General features: G+C 40.1%; 1 protein-coding gene across 2 annotated transcripts in view; it reads right to left on the reverse strand.

Moving 5' to 3' along the window:
- Nucleotides 1-19260, reverse strand: part of FGF14 (fibroblast growth factor 14) — a 713205-nt gene that overhangs the window by 172604 nt on the left and 521341 nt on the right. For both annotated transcript variants that reach the window (XM_007539846.3, XM_007539847.3), the window contains exon 2: nt 4468-4578. In XM_007539846.3, the coding sequence (XP_007539908.1) occupies nt 4468-4578 (111 nt within the window). The remainder of the gene's footprint in view (nt 1-4467; nt 4579-19260) is intronic.

Below are 19260 nucleotides of genomic sequence, written 5' to 3' on the forward strand. Positions count from 1 at the left end.
ATTCTAAACTTTTTAAGCCTCTAATGTTATTTTCAGGGGCCATTAATTTGATACAGGTCACAAGGTAGAATTCTAGGAGGTAAGTACATCATCATGAACTCACTAAAGTAACACAGGATGGAGAAGATTAAAAGTTAGGGAAAACAGATATTTACATGGCCAGACAGAAAAATCACTTTGGGAGAGTCAGGTGGCAGCGCAGCGCGTTAAGCGCACGTGGAGCAAAGCACAAGGACCGGCGTAAGGATCCCATTTCGAGCTCCTGGCTCCCTATCTGCAGGGGAGTCGATTCACAAGCAGTGAAGCAGGTCTGCAGGTGTCTGTCTTTCTCTCCCCCTCTCTGTATTCCCCTCCTCTCTCCACTTCTCTCTGTCCTATCCAACAACGACGACATCAATAATAACTACAACAATAAAAAAGCAGCAAGGGCAACAAAAGGGAAAATAAATACTCACTTTGAGTCTTATTACCCAAGATTTGGAGCAGGGCCTGAACTGTGAACTACAAGTCATTGTCATTTGCAGTGATAACAGGAGATGAACTCACATAGGATGGACCCCAGGTCCATTTTAAACCATCAAACCCACATAACTGGAGACAGCACACTATTTCACACGTTTCCTGTTTTTACGAAACCGCAAAGTAAATTCACAAAATCCAAGGGAGAAAGAAACATGAAGATGCCCCAGCTCTTCTGCTTATTCTGTTGAGTAGGTCAGTTCTTCACATAACAGTGATGTTTTAACCCTGGATACACTTGAAATGTAGTTGTATTAACAAAGTAGAATGGCCAAGCCCCCAGCGAAAACCAACAATGTCATAATTTCTGGGACTGAGTTTAGAGTACCCAATAATTTTTAGCACTACTTCAGTGACCTGAAGGTGCACTCAAGGTGAGAACCATCATCTCAAAGCCTTTGGGGCAATGCTCACTACATCATCAACAGTTTTTACACATCCACAGACCAGATGGGAAATGTCTATGGTGAGAGAAGTTATTTCGTGTGAAGTCTGAATTCTGTTGTATTAGCCAGAATATATTGTTATTTCTTTTTGCTTAATTTTTTTTTTCTTTTTTGCCTCCAAGTTTATCTCTGGGTTTCAGTGCCTACACTACAAAGGCACAGCCCCTGGTGTCCATATTTTTCCATTTTATTCCATAAGACAGAGAAAAATTGAAGGGAAATGAGAGATAGAGAGGGAAAGAGAAAGACACCTGCAGACCTGCTTTGACCACTTGTGCAGCGGCCCCACTACAGTTGGGGAATAGGGGCTCGAACTGGGTGAGCCAGCCCCTATTAATATTTCTTTAGTCCTATGCTGCTTACAGGATCTATGCAGTTTGGCAGTAGAAGCAGTGAAAACTAAGAGTGGGCAAAAAAAAAAAAAAAGTCTTTTGGTCCTTATCAGATTTCATAGTTCCTTGCAAGGAAGACATTTGGTTGATGGGTGAGACGTTCTTTTTTTTTTTGTACGATTTTTCCATCTTTATTTTATTTTTTTATTTTTATTTATGAAATGGAAATATTGACAAGACTATAAGATAAAAGGGGTATATTTCCACACAATGCCCATCCCCAGAACTCCGTATCCCATCCCCTCCCCTGAGAGCTTTCCTATTCTTTATCCCTCTGGGAGTATGGACCCAGGATCATTGTGAGGTGCAGAAGGTGGAAGGTCTGGCTTCTGGAATTGCTTCCCTGCTGAACATGGGCGTTGGAGGTTGATCCATACTCCCAGCCTGTCTCTCTCTTTCCCTAGTGGGCTGGGGCTCTGGGGAGGCTTAAAGGAACATGCCAGTGGTGTTGACTGAGGCCACCAAGTAACCCAACGTCTTTCTGTTGTGAAAGACCCATCTAAGGTCCAAGGGAATCAAAGATAAGGTGCCAGGTAGCTACAGGATTCTCTCTTTCAGGACAAGTCACCCATTATTGACCTTAGCCCCATCATTTTTTTTTTTTACTCTGAGAGATTTCTTCACCTTAGATTGTAGGATGTCCCTCTTCTCCATTCATCTAATAAGCAAACAGAGACATACTCATGTGTCAGCAAGTGTCCTGGGAGCCATTATTTCCCCCAATGGAATGGTTTGAGGGAGAAAAAAAAGCCAACAAAGCTACATTATCAGCCTGTTTGAAACATTCTCTCATCCCACATGAGCACATGTGGAGAACACAATTTCTGAGCTTTGGCAATTCAAGTGGCACTTCCATAAACATTCATTATTAAAGTCTGCTAACTTTTCAGGGTGCACCTAGGTGATTTGTATTTAACTTTTGCTCTTCATTTTTCCTATTTATGGATGATTCATCTGTGTTATGTCCCAGTGAATTATTTTAAAAGTCAGAAGGCATTTGTGAATGATTCAATAACACCCTTCTGCAAACCAAAAAGGTAGTTATTTCTAATTAGAACCTGTCTGTCAGCAGATCTTATGTTCCTCTCCATTTCTAAAGAACACTTTTCAGTGCCAATGACTTTGCTAAGATTCGTAAGACTACTATAATAAGCTAGAGAAAAGAAAATATCTTAAAATATACCCAAAATATCTGTGTATCTCAAGTAAGAATTCAATAGTATGAAAAAGTAGAATTAACTAATGATTGTCCCTGCTTTCACAAAGCTGTAATTCTGTCAAATTTATTAACTTTTATTGTCATAAGGTTTTTTTGGGTTTTTTTTGAAGAGAGGACCTTAACCTTTTAAAAAAAATTTTTTAATTATCTCTATTTATTGGATAGAGACAGTCAGAAATCAAGAGGGTAGGGGAGATAGGGAGAAAGAGAGACACCTGCAGCCCTGCTTCACCACTTGCAAAGCTTTCCTTCTGCAGGTGGGGACCGGGGGCTCAAATCCAGGTCCTTGTGCGCTGTAACGTGCGCTCAACCAGGTGCGCCACCACAGGCCCCAGGACCTTAATCTTAACCTGCTTATTAGCTCTGTGTTCACTTTGCAAATCCTCAAACAGTAAGAAGATGAGCCTAACTGGCTTAAGGTCACATTAAAGTGACTTGCTAGAAAGGCAGCAAGTAGTGAGACAGGTTTTTACATTTCAATATAGGTCTTCAGAGTGTGGGCACTAGTAGCTTCCTAATTCATTAATAAGTTGTTAAGTCTTTCCAGTAAGGTTAGTGTTTGCTTTTCCTTAACTACCAAGAAATATAAAGAGTGGGGAGTCGGATGCAGCAGGTTAGTGCAGCAGGTTAAGCACACGTGACATGAAGCGTCAAGGATCAGCGTAAGGATCACTGTTCGAGCCCCTGCCTCCCCACCTGCATGGGGTGTCGATTCACAGGCAGTGAAGCAGGTCTGCAGGTGTTTCTCTTTCTCTCCCCGTCTCTGTCTTCCCCTCCTCTCTCCATTTCTCTCTGTCCTATCCAACAAGGACATCAATAACAACAATAATAATAACTACAACAACAATAGAAAACAACAAGGGCAACAAAAGGGAAAAATATATATATATATATATATATAAATAAAAAGAAATACAAAGTGTATCAGTTTTAGAACTGGTCTCCTACATTAAAAGGAATTCTATGCCAGTGGAAACAGAAATTGGGGAGGGTCACACAGACAGTTGGATAAAGATGGACACCAAAATGGAAATACAAAGGGAAGCTACTTGCACACACACACACACACACACACACACACACACACACACACACCCCACTATGTGGGGGTGGGAAAAGGCTGACAGACATTAATACAGCACAAATTTTGGAGCATTTTCACTAGAAAAAACAGTCTCAATTGTATAAAACAACTAAGCAGTTTCCATCTTGAAAGGCTCTCAGCCATCATATCCACCCACTATGGAGAGGTACTCCTGTTTTCTTGTTGAATGCCAGGAATTTAGAATTCTTTCTATTATTTGAAATAGTGGATCTTTCTCACTCTTAAATGTCTACACTTAGCATTACAAAGCTGATAAAAAATAAACATCCAAAGTCAACACAGTCTTTTTTTTTTTTTTTTTTTTTTACCTGAATGCACTAGGGCATTTAGTTGAATTCTGTGATGTTTAGATTAAATGCAACCTGGATAGAAGGGACAGTTGCTTAAACAACAAAACTGATAATCATCTGGCAGTGCAGACTTCTCTGTTGTTTGGTAACATTGTCATCCATGTGGTTCAAGGATGTGAATGGTAGAACATTTGTAAGAAAGAAAGAAAGAAAGAAAGAAAGAAAGAAAGAAAGAAAGAAAGGAAGGAAGGAAGGAAGGAAGGAAGGAAGGAAGGAAGGAAGGAAGGAAGGAAGGAAGAAAGAAAGAAAGAAAGAAAGAAAGAAAGAAAGAAAGAAAGAAAGAAAGAAAGAAAGAAGGAAAGAAAGAGGGAGGGAGGAAGGGAGGAAGAAATTCCCCCCCCCCAACCAAACATTGGTAAGAGCATTTCTAAAAGTCTCTCGCACAATAGTGTTGGGGACCCACTATGTTAAGTGGGGGCCTGAAAGAGCCACTTACTAGAATTAGTGCTGTCGTCCTTGGTTCCATCGAGAGCTCCATCCGGGTGCATTTGCAAGTAGTAGCCTTGCCTGCAATATAACCTGGTCACTATGCCCTTGAGTTGAGGATCTGAAAGGCAAACATAGTCATCATAAGCCTCACACAGTGGTAAATCAGAGTTTTTCTTTTCTTTCTGTCCTCTTTTCAGCAGTAAAAGGGCACTTTATAGAAGCAACACCTCTCATTTTGAATCTCACAGACAACTCTTTGTTTTCTCAGATCTGAAGTGCACTAATCATACATGGTAAATTTCAGAAAACACGGTCCTTTTGTGAATCAAGTAGGTGTATATTGAAGTTGCTAGTGGAGGTTCAAGGAATTAATTATTAGACAGTTATCAGTGCCACTCCTGGAGGCTATTTTTTTTCCCTTCTTGTTGCCCTTGTTGTTTATCCTTGTCATTGTTGTTATTGCTGTTGTTGTTGGATAGGACAGAGACAAATTGAGAGAGGAGAGGGAAGACAGAGAGGGGGAGAGAAAGAAAGACCTGCACACAGGTTTCACCACCTGTGAAGCGACTCCCTGAGGGTGAGGAGCCAGGGGCTCCAACTGGGATCCTTATGCTGGTCCTAGAGCTTTGCACCATGTGCTCTTAATGGGATGCACCACCGCCCTGCCCCTTACATTCTAAACTAATTAGTCTAATAGCTTAAAACGAATATCATTCAGGATTATAGTACAAGAGTTTTGTAGATTTCCAACTTGAAGGAACTGTATAAGAGACTTCTAAATGATTTTTAAAACTTCACTTGACAAATGGCCTCAACATGAATAAACCTGTGATAAACTATAGAACTCTTTTGAGATCTATTCTTAGAAATATCCCCAAATATCTCTTTAGTGTCTAAGAGGACACTCATTCTTGTATAAATGCATCTACTGTTCTAATGTATGATCCAACAAAAAAAAAAAAAAAGGAAAAATCCACTCTTAACTCAGAAACTCAAATCAACAGGGTGAGGTTATCTTTGGGGACAAGATCATCACAGATGATGCCAATAATTCTACTCATGTCTCCAACTAAAAATAAGGGTCCAATTCTACAATATGAATTTTGGTTCTTGACCCAAAGGAGGTGAGGGCGGTGGGAATTTACTAAAACAAAAGAGGGGAGTTGCATGAAAATAGACTTCTTACTGGATGACTCATGGGCAAGCGAAGGGCTCTAATAATGTACTGCTTCTCCACAAACCAGCTCTCCCTTTACAAGTAAATATTTGCATTCGGTTGTTCCAACACCAGTCTGATCTCATGAAGAGGTTTGATGGTGGACATCATGATCTTTGCCATGGCAACTGACATCTGTCCACCCTCAGTGAATGCGTTATGCACATGGGGGCCATTCTATCCAAAGAGCCACATGGCATTACGCAGCATGGTGAAAATCTGTGGACTGGCAAAACACAAAATGTACACCTGAAAAAACAAAACAGATGTCTAAAACCAGCCTATCTTCAAGCTTGATTTTACTCCTCAAACCATTTAGGAGAACAACAGTACAACAGCAATCTGTTTCCATGAGTATCTGTAACAGCAAATGATCTAAAAATTCACTCCATTGCAGAGGTATTCACACTTCAAGGGCGATCCGATGTTTAAGCTTTCTGAGAAAGTATGCATGTATAACACAATATCCCAGCATCTTCTACCAATGACATGTGATCAAACATCTTAGAATATAGATGCTCTTAGGAGACCAGATTAGTATTTTTAAAATAAATATCTAAGGAAGCATTAAAACTGAGGCCTATGTACTTCCTATTGTTATGTACCAGCTTTGAAAATTATATAATCTCAGATGAGCACACATTTATAAGAAGTCACATTGAGTCTACCTTCTACCTACACATTTATAATGTCTGTTAAGTCTATCTATCACCCAATAACGCTATAACCCTCTAAGACTGAAGTTGGTTGTCTGTTCTACTGCATCACATTTATGGTCATTACTGAAAATAAGCAGCCCAGAAAAGAACAAAAACCAAGATGGCATGGCAGAGGGTTTTAACTGTCATGAGAACATGCAGGGAATTTGAGACATGGACAAATTGTCTGCAAAGCCTTTATGCTCTGACTTCACATATTTTTAATGATCTTTTCTTTTACCTCCCACAGCTTCTGGACTTGAATTGAGTAGGCGAGGCAAGTCAATAGGAAGACATATACCTCCCACCAACTCCCTCACACATGCAAAGAGAGCCCTTCTTTGCTTCTTTTATCAAAAAGACAAGTGACAACAAGTGTTGGTCAGGATGAGAAAAGGAAGCCTTTGTGTGCTGTTGGTTGGAATGGAAAATGGTGTAGTCATTATGAAAACAGAACAAAGTTTGCTCAGAACATTTACAATTGAACTACTATACATACAATTCAACAACCACACTTCTGGCCTTATATGCCTAGCAAAGAAAATCAGAATCTCTACTGTCTGTTCATTGTAACATATTCACAGTAGCTAAGACAAGGGAACAGCCTAAGAGCCCACCATCAAGCAAAGGGATCCTCTGTCATGGTTATTATACTGTCTTTTGGAAGAAGGCAGTCCTGCCATTTGTATTAATGCCAATGGACCTAGAGGATGAAGACATTCTGATGAAAGAGAGTTCTTTCTATTTCTGTCTCCTTTCTTAAAAAGTACAAAATGAAATTGTGTTTCTGAGCTCTTATTCCATTTCAAGGACACAAGATCAAATTAATTTCTCTTTATCTAGTTCCACAGTCTTGGCTGAGTTTTTGCTTTTGTTTTTCAAGAGATAGCATGAGTTATGTCTTCAGGTGGCAGGCTGTATTCTTGGTACATTACAGGAGAACTCCTTGAACTCTCACCACCCTCTTGCTTAATAGGAAGCAAAAAGCAATGAAAGGATTTAGTGAAAAGCACAGGACTGTTAAGAGCAAAGCTGAAGTCAGAACACTGGGTTTTAATCAATGTTCACACTTTGCTCTGTAATTCATAGATTTTAATTCCACATGCATTTTTGTAACTACATAAACAATGCCTATCTCCAGACTGGACTTTTACATTTCATAAAATGTAAAATATACTGAAACGTGTATATTGACAAATGTGTAATTTACCAATAGTTTCACAAAATGCTAGTGAGACTGGAATAAAAACATGAAAATCAAGATGGCAATCATGACAAAACCTTGAAATTTCCATAAATGTTGAGAAGCAATTGTCCATACCAAACTATAAAGCAAAAGATTTATTTATGAGACAGAGAGAGAGAGAGAGAGAGAGAGAGAGAGAGAGGAGAAGGGGATCTGCTGGTAAAACAAGCAAAAAATCAAATATAAACAAAACTTCACTCTGTACCTATTTTATAGAAGTCTCCATTTGTACATGTGGTCCTTTATAGTTTAAGGGCACTCTTCCAAATAATTAAAACAGAACAACAACAACAAAAAAAATCCCTCAAGGAAAAAAAAAAGAGAAAAAACATGTAATTCAAGAACCAAACAGAAAAACAAGAAACAATGTTACTGAAAAAACAACTATGTCAGGTAAGTTTAGTCAGGAAAAGGGCAATGAAGCTTCTGGCTCTGCTGCTGAGACAAGACTTCATCTCTGAACTCTTGGCAAGTCTCAGCTCAGCTTACAGTGCGCTGGACAGCTCTCTTACATAGATTACACCATGGCTCAGAGAGGAAACACTGCCAAGATGGATCAAGGAAATCCCATGAGAATGCCAACAGGACAAGTTCCTGGCCACTGAAGCTCTAGTGACCAAAGTGAGGTCTCTGCTTGCCCCACCAACAGGGGTAGAAGGCAATGCCTCTCCCGGTCTAAGACTCAATTCAAGGACTTCTTGTCTGAGAGTCAGTCGTCTCCAAAGAAAGAAGTTGAGTGTTGTTAATTCAACATGAAGTCGCAGAGGAGTCTTTGAGGTCATGGGTGACACTGGGACTTTGATGTTCTTGAGACCAATGAGGATGTCTAATTCTATGGGCTGACTTAGTGCAGCTAGGTCTTGATCTTGTGTGCTCCTGGTTAAGCGGACATAGAAGTGATATTACTATCTAGTTCAACTGAAGTTGGGATAGATTGGGGGGATGGGGGAGATCCCACAGAGATAGTATGGATTAAAGATGATACTTATAAAACAGGAGAAAGAAGAAGAGGAGGAGGGAGAAGGAGAAAGACAAAGAGAATGAGTAAAAACAAGTACTCATGGGACCAGGAATTGGCACACTTGGTAAAGCACAGGCATTACAGTGTGTCAGGACCTGGGTTCAAAACCCCTGGTGTTGCGGGAGAGGGGAGCTTCACAAGTGGTGCAACAGTACTGCAGTTGTCTCTCTCTTTCTCCTTCCCTCTATTCTCCATTTCCTATCAATTTCTTCTGTTTCTATTCAAAACAAATTAAATTAAGGTATTTACAAAAAAAAAGGTACTCAGATACATATTAAAAACAAGGATGATTCATTCGCATATCACACAGTGTTAGAAATGTTTGATAGTGGATGAAATACATCCACTATGTTAAAAATAAATAAATACACTGAATGAGAATTCCATCTTGAAATTACTTTTAAAACAATGAAAAATTGCATATGTGAGCCAACCTTATCTTATGTATATGCTCATGTTTTCATTGCCCTGATGGTATAAGAAGGTTGGTTAGTGGCAGTCTTCAGGTGACTAAGAATGATGACTTCGTTTTTAATACTATACATACTAATTAACAATTGAAGAGTGAATAAATACCTGAAAAAATTCTGTCCCTATTTTAACTAGATAGGTGAAAAAAAAAGTGAAATGGTTTTGCCTCATTAGATTTCTAGGTTTCTTTTTTATTTACCAGAATACACATTGAAGGAGCCTACATTGTGTGAAAGACACAAAAAACATGATTGCTTTGATCTCCTTGTGCACTGTCTTTTACTTCGCTATTTAGTGTGCTGCACATCTACTAATTATGTGCTCTGGTATTAGAATAGGAGTGATGAAAGCTGATGTGCATGCGTGCGTACCAAGAAAGAAAAAAGACGTTTGATAATATATCATTAGCCTCAACACTTACAAGTGAAAGATAATGCAAATCAGTCCAACTGCTTCCAGATACAAGGGGAAGATATCCAAGACCTGAGATTAAAGCAACCACTTTCTCAGAAGTGGGTTCAACTAAATCAGTCACTGTTACGTGCTATTTTCGTGTAACATGCAGACTGACAAAAAGAGAAGTCAGGATAACCCTTTTGATGTTGTATGTATTTTAAATCATTTAGTTGAGAAATACCCAATATGACATGAATTTGATGTTCCTGCATATACATCACATACAATGCTTATCCACACATAAATCCACACACTAATGGGATTTCACATCCCACTCCTTTATTAGCAATGGAAAAATCATATCTCTTTTTAAAAATATTTATTTATCCCCTTTTGATGCCCTTGTTGTTTTATTGCTGTAGTTATTATTGTTGTCCTTGTTAGGTAGGACAGAGAGAAATGGAGAGAGGAAGGGAAGACAGAGAGGGGGAGAGAAAGACAGACACCTGCAGACCTGCTTCACCACCTGTGAAGCGACTCCCCTGCAGGTGGGGAGCCAGGGGCTCGAACCGGGATCCTTATGCTGGTCCTTGCACTTTGTGCCATGTGCACTTAACCCACTGCGCTACTGCCTGACTTCCTGAAAAATCATATTTCTGCAGAAGGAAAAAAGAAAAGCAGCTTTTGAAATATACATTTTTGTGGCAGATCTAATTAGATCTTAGCTGCAGAAAACAGCACTGTGAGTAATTTACCCACAACTATGAATTATCACTGACTCCAATGCTAAAAATAAATCATACCAGGAAATTCATCCAAAGGACTTCCAGTAATAATAATAAATTTTAAAAAATCAGGTGAGGGCACTAAGGGAAATGAAGGCAAGTAGCTGTGTACTCGGTCTCTATGTGAAGTCCTAAGGACGCCATCTTAGTGCCTTCAGAATCTGGCCCTATGTTGCTCTGAGACCCATTCTTCTTGGAACTGCTTTTCACTCATTACAGAAATGAGCTGCCCAATTCACCATCTTAACCCAACACACAATCTAACTACCAACTCTACAGCCTGGGATAGCCTCCTCACATCCATCTGCCGGAAACTTCTGCGTAGAGATTGTAATAACAGAATCTTTCCTAAAAGCTCTTCCAAGCCCTTGCATGCAAAGAACTCGCTGTCTATGAAATCGGTAAGAAGAAAACTCATACTGTCTTTGATGACAGTGACTCATGGGTGAAACGTCTGAGTTTACCTGTCTCTGACCTGCAGATCCTCGATTAAATCCCTGGCTCCTCTGCATCCTGTATTATTCAAAATAGCCTACTGCTACTCTTTGCATAGAAGAGATGCTCAACAAACATCAACTGAAATAAATTCAGTGTGTTTGTTTTTAAGACTGGATCTCTATCATCCATTCATCCATCCATCCATCCTTCTATCCATCTGTCCGTCCATCCATCTATCTATCTTATGAACATATTTCAAAGAAAATGCATTTTGATATCTTATTTCAGAATTGAAGGAGCAAAGAGTTTGCTTATGCTAAAGATAAATGTAGGTTCTGAAACATTAAGACCATTAAGTTTTAACTTTTTAAAATTTTTCTTTCTTTCTCGAGGTGGAGAGTCAGAAACAGAAAGACCCAGAGTATCACTTCACTTCACTTCACTGCTTATGAAAACTCCCCCATACAGATGTCTTTTTTTTTTTAATTAAATTTTATTAAGAGAAAAAAATGGTGAGTAAATACTCTTGTTGGGGCAAACAATTGGGAAGAACAACATAAGAGAGGCAGGTAGGAAGGTGCTTGTTGAAAAGTTCACCCAAGGGAGTCTGGCAGTAGCACAGCGGGTTAAGCGCACAATGAAATGGACTGGCATAAGGATCCCAGTTTGAGCTCCGCACCTGCAGGGGAGTCGCTTCACAGGCAGTGAAGTAGGTCTGCAGGTGTCTATATCTTTCTCTCCCCCTCTCTGTCTTTCTGCCCCTCTCCATTTCTCTCTGCCCTATGCAACAATGAGGACATCAGTAACAACAACAATAATAACTTCAAAAACAATAACAAAAAAGGGCAACAAAAGGGAAAATAAATAAATAAATGTAAAGCAAATATATAAAAAAAGAAGAATTCACTCAAATGACTGGTAGAGCACTGTGCTCCTAGACAGAGATTCCTGGCTCAGTAGTACCCAGTACCACATGTACCAAGAGTGTGTTCTGGTGTCTCTCTTCTGTCTCATGTGAAACTCACTCATATGTAATTCAAAACTTAGTCTTAAAAAAATGAAAGTGAACCCAAAGCTATAAGGGACAGACCTTGCAGTGCAATCTTTAACTAGGAGAATTTTATGTACTCAGGATCTCTAAGGTTCAGAAGGAAGCACAGCTGCTGGTACTCAGGAAAATACCCCATTCAGCCTATTTTTTCCAAGGAGGTTCTCCAATTGTAAGGCTCTAGCTTGTTAAAGATACCACTGAGCTCCTGTATCCCCCAACATACCATGGCATGGACAATAACATGGTCAGAAAGTTAAATTTGTTATTGTCTTTTTTTTTTTTCATCATGCACAAAGATTAGCAATTATATGATAAGGCATGGGCACTTTAGTTCACTAATTCACTCCTAAACTCTAGCAACAGCTTTTCAAATCTAAATGATAAACGTCATTCATAGAGTTGCAAAGAGCCGTGCTATACAAGGACTCTTTAAGTAAGAGAAACATGTCCCTTGGTGAAATCATGCAGGATTCAAGTCAAGCAGGGTGAGTAAGTCCTGTGCTGGGAGCTTTCCTGAGGTATGCTGTCCTCGTGATTTGTGATCACTGGCTTCTCCAAGAACATACAGACATGCGCACAGGAGCAGGAGACTTCATAATCGTCAGTACGCTCACGTGTTTCTCTGTTGGGCATTTTCAGCCCTCACAAGTAGATACAGACTTATGTGTAATAGTTAAAATCTGGAAACAATGCGCAGGTGCAAGGACTGATGAGTGGCTAAGGAGGCCGGGACATATCATACATTTTTTTTCCTCCAGGGTTATTTCTGGGCTCAGTGCCTGCACCATGAATCCACCGCTCCTGGAGGCCATTCCTCCCCCCCCTTTTGTTGCCCTTGTTGTTGTAGCCTTGCTGTGGTTATCATTATTACCATTGTTGATGTTGTTCGTTGTTGGATAGGACAGAGAGAAACGGAGGAGGGGAAGACAGAGAGGGGGAGAGAAAGATAGACACCTGCAGACCTGCTTCACCGCCTGTGAAGCGACGCCCCTGCAGGTGGGGAGCCGGGGGCTCCAACCGGGATCCTTACGCAGGTCCCTGCATTTTGCACCACATGCGCTTAACCCACTGCGCCACCGCTGGACCCCCCCATATCATACAATTTATAAATAGCGTGGCTAAAGACTTAGCTATAATTCAAGATGAGATCGTATCTTTTTTTCAAAAATGCTTCTGTTTACTTATTATTGGACAGAGCTAGAGAGAAATTGATAGGGAAGAGGGAGATAAAGACACAGCTACAGACCTACTTCCCCTCTCATGAAGCTTGCCCCCTGCAGGTGGGGACTGGGGGCTTGAACCTGGGGCCTTGTGCACTACAATGTGTGCTCTTAACCAGGTCGGCCACCACCTGGACCCACGATGAGATCTTAGCTTTTGCTATTGAATGGGGTGTGAAGTGATACTGTTAAATGAAACAGGGCTGCAGGTGTCTCTGCCTCTCTTTCTCTCTCTAGCACCCCTTTCTCTCTCAATTTCTGACTGACTGTCTCTACTCAATAAATAAATAAAGATAGTACAAAAACATTTTTTAAAAATTTAAGAAGAGATAGAGGGAAAGAGAGAGAGAGAGACACCAGCAGCCCTGCTTCACCATTCATGAAGCTTCCCCCTGTAGGTAGAGTGGGTCCCGGGGCTTTAAACCTGGGTCCTTGCACATTGTAACGTGTGAGCTTAGCCAGGTGTGTCACTGCCTGGCCCCAATTTTATTTCACTTTTAAATGAAAGATTAGAGCACCACTCTGTCATCTACGATTCTCCCCCCCCCCTTTTTTGTTTATTCTTTTCGGTCTTTACTGTTATGTGGTGTAGGGATTGTACCCAGAGCCCCATGGCCTGAATAACACGTTCTCTACTACTGACTCGCCAGACCCCAAACATTGTATTTTTAACTCAAGATGAACATTTGCATATATGTGCTCCTAATGTCATTTTCAGATGAGAATCTTTTTTGTTTGTTTGTTTGCTTATGTCAGAGCACTGCTCAACTCTGGTTTATGGTGATCTGGGGTAGTGAACCTGGGAATTGAGAGCCTCACGCACCAGAGTGTCTTTACATCACCATTGTGCTATCTACCTTCTGCTCCAGATGAGAATCTCGAAGAAGTGTTCATTGTCTTGTGACATATTTGCAGTAAGTACGTGCCACTAAATATATTCATTACAAGAAGATACCATACTCGCTTAGCCAATTTCAGGATGTTTAAATCTTTTTTTTTTCTTTCTTTGTTATAAGGATTCTTCTTATAGTAGGAAACTTGTATGCAGTAACAGTGGTGGGCTGCCTCTGTAGTGACTGTTTCTCTAAGCACTCAACTTCTGTGATAAAATTGTGATACACTCTTTGTTCTTTTTTTGGCCTCCAGGGTTATTGCTGGGGCTCGCTCAGTGCCTGCACACAAGTCCACTGCAACTGGAGGCTTTTTTCCCATTTGCTGCCCTTGTTTATTATTATTATTATTATTAATTATTATTGTGGTGGATATTATTGTTCTTGTTATTGATGTCATTGTTGTTGGATAGGACACAGAGAAATTGAGAGGGGAGGGGAACACAGAGAGGGGGAGAGAAAAATAGAGAAAAATTGCTTCATCACTTGTGAAGCAACTCTCCTGCAGGTGGGGAGCCAGGGGCTCGAACTGGGATCCTTAAGCTAGTCTGGTCCTTGCACTTTGTGCCATGTGCACTTAACCCACCGTGCTACCGTCCAACCCCCGATACACTCTCATAATAATCACACACACACACACACACACACACAGACACACACACACACACAGAGCAAAACAGTGAAGTTAAACACTTTGTACTTTACTATACAAGTAACCAAAAATCACATCCTTTAATCTAATAGGTAGTACTCCCACTTCCTGCTGCTCACCACAAAAGCCATGTTACAATTAGAATACAAAATATAATTGCATATTATAAATATTAATCCTGTCTCCCTCACAATTGTAGTTGGAAAGCCTGAGGCTGAAAGGCTTGGGGAATGAGGGCCCCCAAGAGCATGATTAACATTTGCTAATGATTCTGAGTTCAATAGCTTCCTGAGCAAATGTCAAGGCCAGCCGAGAAGATGACAGAAAAAGCATGTGAGTGTGGGTGAGTCATATGCTCTGATCCATCCAGAGCCTTCAGTAATGAGGTGGAACCTCTTGGAACAAGAAAGAGGCATCTATTTCTGACCAACATAGAGTAAGGGACTAGAAATGCCTTTGGACATGAGAGATGGGGGAGGCAGAAAGTGTTCCTATTGTCTGCATTTAAAGTATTTGAGAGGTTCTGGTGTATGGAGTAGGAAGGGGAGTCTTGTGGACTCTGTCTGAGGTCCGTGGAGAGGAGGGTTCTGGGAGGCCAGGGCAGTCAGTATACAGAGCACCAGAGAGAAGCAAGCAGCACAGAGAGCGAATTCATAAACTCCACAGAATCCCATTATGTCTATAGTTCAGGGGCCACCGGCAATTCGGAAGTCATTTCAGGCTGGAAAAAAAGTCACCTACAGGCTGAGCAAACTCCCTCACCCTCACTCAGGACCTGGAGCAATGCCTGTGCCTGCTTCAGGCTGGGGGAAGTCAGCGCTCATGGTTCCATCAAGCTGAGCACACAAAGGAAGTTGCCTCAGTGATGAGGAAGAAGTACCCCAGCCTAAGCATGACTTTTGCTTAATACAGCTGGAGAGCAAGAACTTAAAGAAAAAAGAGTGCATTGTTTCCAGATTACTTTGATATCATTGCAGAAAAGTCTTGGGGATATTTGTAAGAACACAAAAAGAACTAGGTCCTCACAAGGTAATATTCAAAATATCTTAAATCCAATTACAAAATCATTAGGCAGTCAAAGAAGCAGAGGAATAAGAATCAATAAATTAAAACCATCCCTGAATTAAGTCAGAGTATTAGACAAAGGCAGAAAGACAATCATCATACATATGAACTCATTATTAAAATCTGAAGTATGAGCATAGAAGGTATAGAAAGACTGATAAGGGAGTCCTGCGGTAGCACAGTGGGTAAAGTGCAGGTGGCGCCTAGTGCAAGGACCAGCGTAAGGTTCCTGGTTCGAGCCCCCGGCTCCCCACCTTCAGGGGAGTCGCTTCATAGGCAGTGAAGCAGGTCTGCAGGTGTCTATCTTTCTCTCTCCCTCTCTGTCTTCTCCTCCTCTCTCCATTTCTCTCTGTCCTATCTAACAACGATAACAATAATAACTACAACAATAAAATAAGGGCAACAAAGGGAATAAATAAAATAAATAAACATTTTTTTTTAAAAAAGAAAGACTGATAAAAGCTTCTATTGGGTTGTTGGGAAAATCCTGACACTTTTTTGGCATAAGGAAAATACATCATGACTTTTCTGACAACCCAGTGCAAGTGTGTGAGTGTGTGTGTGTGTGTGTGTGTGTGTGTGTGTGTGTGTGTGTGTGTGTGTGTGAGAGAGAGAGAGAACTATAATAGGTAGCTTGACAAAAATACATTGGATGAGGTTAATGGAAAATTAGGAATTGCAGCAAAAAGAGTGGTGAACTTGAAAACATAGAAATAGAAATGGGAGACAGCACAAGGGTTGTGCAAAAAGACTCTCATGCCTGAGACCCTGAGGTCCCAGGTTCAATCCCCAGTATCACAGCAAGCCAGAGCTGACCAGTCCTCTGGTTTATATCTTTCTCTCTCTTTAAAATAAATAAGTAATATATATATATATATATATATAATTAGCCCCCAAGTGAAACCCATAAATAAAACATAATTTGTAAATAATCATAGTAATAATTGACAGCTACAGGTCATTGTGGGATAATTTCAGAGTACTGGATCTATATATCTAATGGAATCTCCAGAAAAAAGAATAGTATATGAATAAGAAAAGTAAGATATCTGGAGAAATCAGTTTTCCATATTGATGCAAACTGTAAAACCAATAATGCAAAGAAAGGGCTTAACAACCTTGCACCCCACCCCTGGCAGGAAACATAAAGAAAACTACACCAAGACAGCAGACTGATGAAATTCTCAATACTTATGTCAAAGATACACTCTCTTCCTCCTCAGGGAGAAGACAGAGAGACAAAGATATGGAAGAGAAGTTTCTTGTTTGTAAGAACTCAAGCTAAAAGGCAAGAAGCAACACCTCCAATGCACTGAAAGAAAAAAAAATGTCTTTCTAAATTCCCCAATTTTTTTTTCAAAAGCAAAGGCAAAATAGAGACTTTTTCAGAAACAGAAAATCAGGAAGAGAAATACACTGCAGAAGTTTCACCAGGAGAGAAAAAAAAAAACTCTAGAGAAAGGAAATGATAGCAGACCAGAAACAAGGCACACAGATGGCAGTGATGCAAAATGCTCTGCCCACTTTGAGAAACAGTCTACAAATCCTTACAAGGCACAGCATTAAGACACTTTCATCAGCCAGCCCTCCATGCCTAGGTATTTATCCAGTAGAAATAGCCACATGTGAATATACAGAACTATGTTCAGCTTTATTTGTTATAACCCCAACCCCAGTTAGGATGGATCCTAATATCCACTCAACACATTCATTGACAAACAAACTGGTTTAGTTAGACCATGGTACACTCTCAGGAAAAAAAAAAAAAAAGGAGGAGGGTGAATTATTTATTGGTAGATGGAATAGGATATTCCAATTCTAAAAACCACATGTATGCTAAGAAACTGTACGTAGGAAAATTATAGTCAGAAATCCCATCCCCATTCACAAGAATTTAGATAACAGAAAATCGGCAAGGATCTAGAAAAATATGTGCAAGGCTCCGAGTAGTGTAGGCACAGTTTAACACACTCTGTTAAATCTCTACAAAGTATGATTCACTTGCTTTAGAAACTAGAAATGGGATTTAAAAAAAACTAAAACATAGTTACTATTTGACTCATTCACAGACTTTTTTTTTTTTTTTCAGGCAATCAAACCTACAGCAAGCCATGGGAGTTTTCTCTCCTGCTAATTACTACATTATGTGCAATGGAGGATTAGCTTGAAGGAACGCATGATGCTGAAGAATCAAAGGCATCTGTGGAATGAACACAACTCCTTATTTAATAAGAGCCAGCGCCAAAGCCTCTCTGTGAAAGGTGAATCCTACTGCCATCAGGACACATCAAATTGCATTAGCCATGAAATCTGGGATTATGACAGACATGAAGATTCACTAGCTTTCTTAAGAGAAGGTCCACAGAGTAAACTCACAACTCCACATGCAAGTAAGAATTTTGTTTATTTTTTTAGGGAGGGGGGAGTGGGGGGGGAGACACATTTTCTTTAAATCTAGAAAGCTTTTATTTAAAATGTATTCTGCCAAAATAATGATTGAAACCATGGGTTTAAGATAATAATTGTACATGACAAGGAGTGGACAGTATGTTCTCTAAATAACTGTATGTTTAAGAGATAATATTTAGGAGGCTGGGAAGCAGCACACCTAGTTAAGGGTCCATAATACTGAGCGCAAGGACCTGCACAAGGATCCTGGTTTGAGCCCCGGCTCCCCACCTGCAGAGGGGACACTTCACAAGCAATGAAGCAAGTATGCAGGAGTCTTTCTCTCTCCCTCTTTTGGTTATTTCTAGTGCTGTACAGAGATATCTTTCCAATAGACAGTGCTGACTATGATTAACTATTAGTGGTAATGATACATAAATTTAAGATTTGTTTTTATAAGGAAGGTGCAGGTGTCTGAAGGCTGTTCTCTTTTTTTAAAGTAGTATTTTTGGGTAACATTGTACATATTTATTTATTGGATATAGATAGAGAAATTGAGAGGGGAAGGTGGTGGCAGAAATGGAGGGTGAGACAGATAGATAGATAGATAGATAGATAGATAGATAGATAGATAGATACAGAGAGAGAGAGACATCTGCAACACTGCTTCACCACTTATGAAGGAGGGAAAAAGGAGATGGTCAAATAAAAAAAAAAAAAACAGAGAGATCTTGCTTACTATAAAGGTTCAGAGAGCAGAAGTCCACCACAGGAGAGACCTTAATATTTGTAACAGCTTCTAAAGCTTGCTGTTAGGTCCTGAACTGCAGACAGGTGAGTTTTCAAGGAAGTTACATCTGCTCCAAGTTGGGGGTCCTCTGCAGTTGACATCATGTTCAGTTGCCATCTATTCTTGTGTGAGTCAGACATACAGATGTATCTTGAGAGCTGTTCTCTAATCTCTTAAGCCATCTCACTGTGTGGGCATGTTTTCCCTGCTCAGAGTGGAAGAGAGGAAGAGAAGGAGAGGGTAGAGACAAAATCCTCCTGACACTCCCCTACCTCTTCAGAATGTACATATCAGTTCTTTGTCTGGACTGCTTTTCTCTAAACGGGGTTCATAGTTTTCCACCTTGGCATCAGATCCAAGCTCTTTCTTTCTTTTTTTTTTTAAATCTTTTTTTTTTATATTTACTTTATTTATTTATTCCCTTTTGTTGCCCTTGTTGTTTTATTGTTGTAGTTATTATTATTATTGTTGTT

This window comes from Erinaceus europaeus, chromosome 5, assembly GCF_950295315.1.
Source record: "Erinaceus europaeus chromosome 5, mEriEur2.1, whole genome shotgun sequence".
Lineage (NCBI taxonomy): Eukaryota > Metazoa > Chordata > Mammalia > Eulipotyphla > Erinaceidae > Erinaceus > Erinaceus europaeus.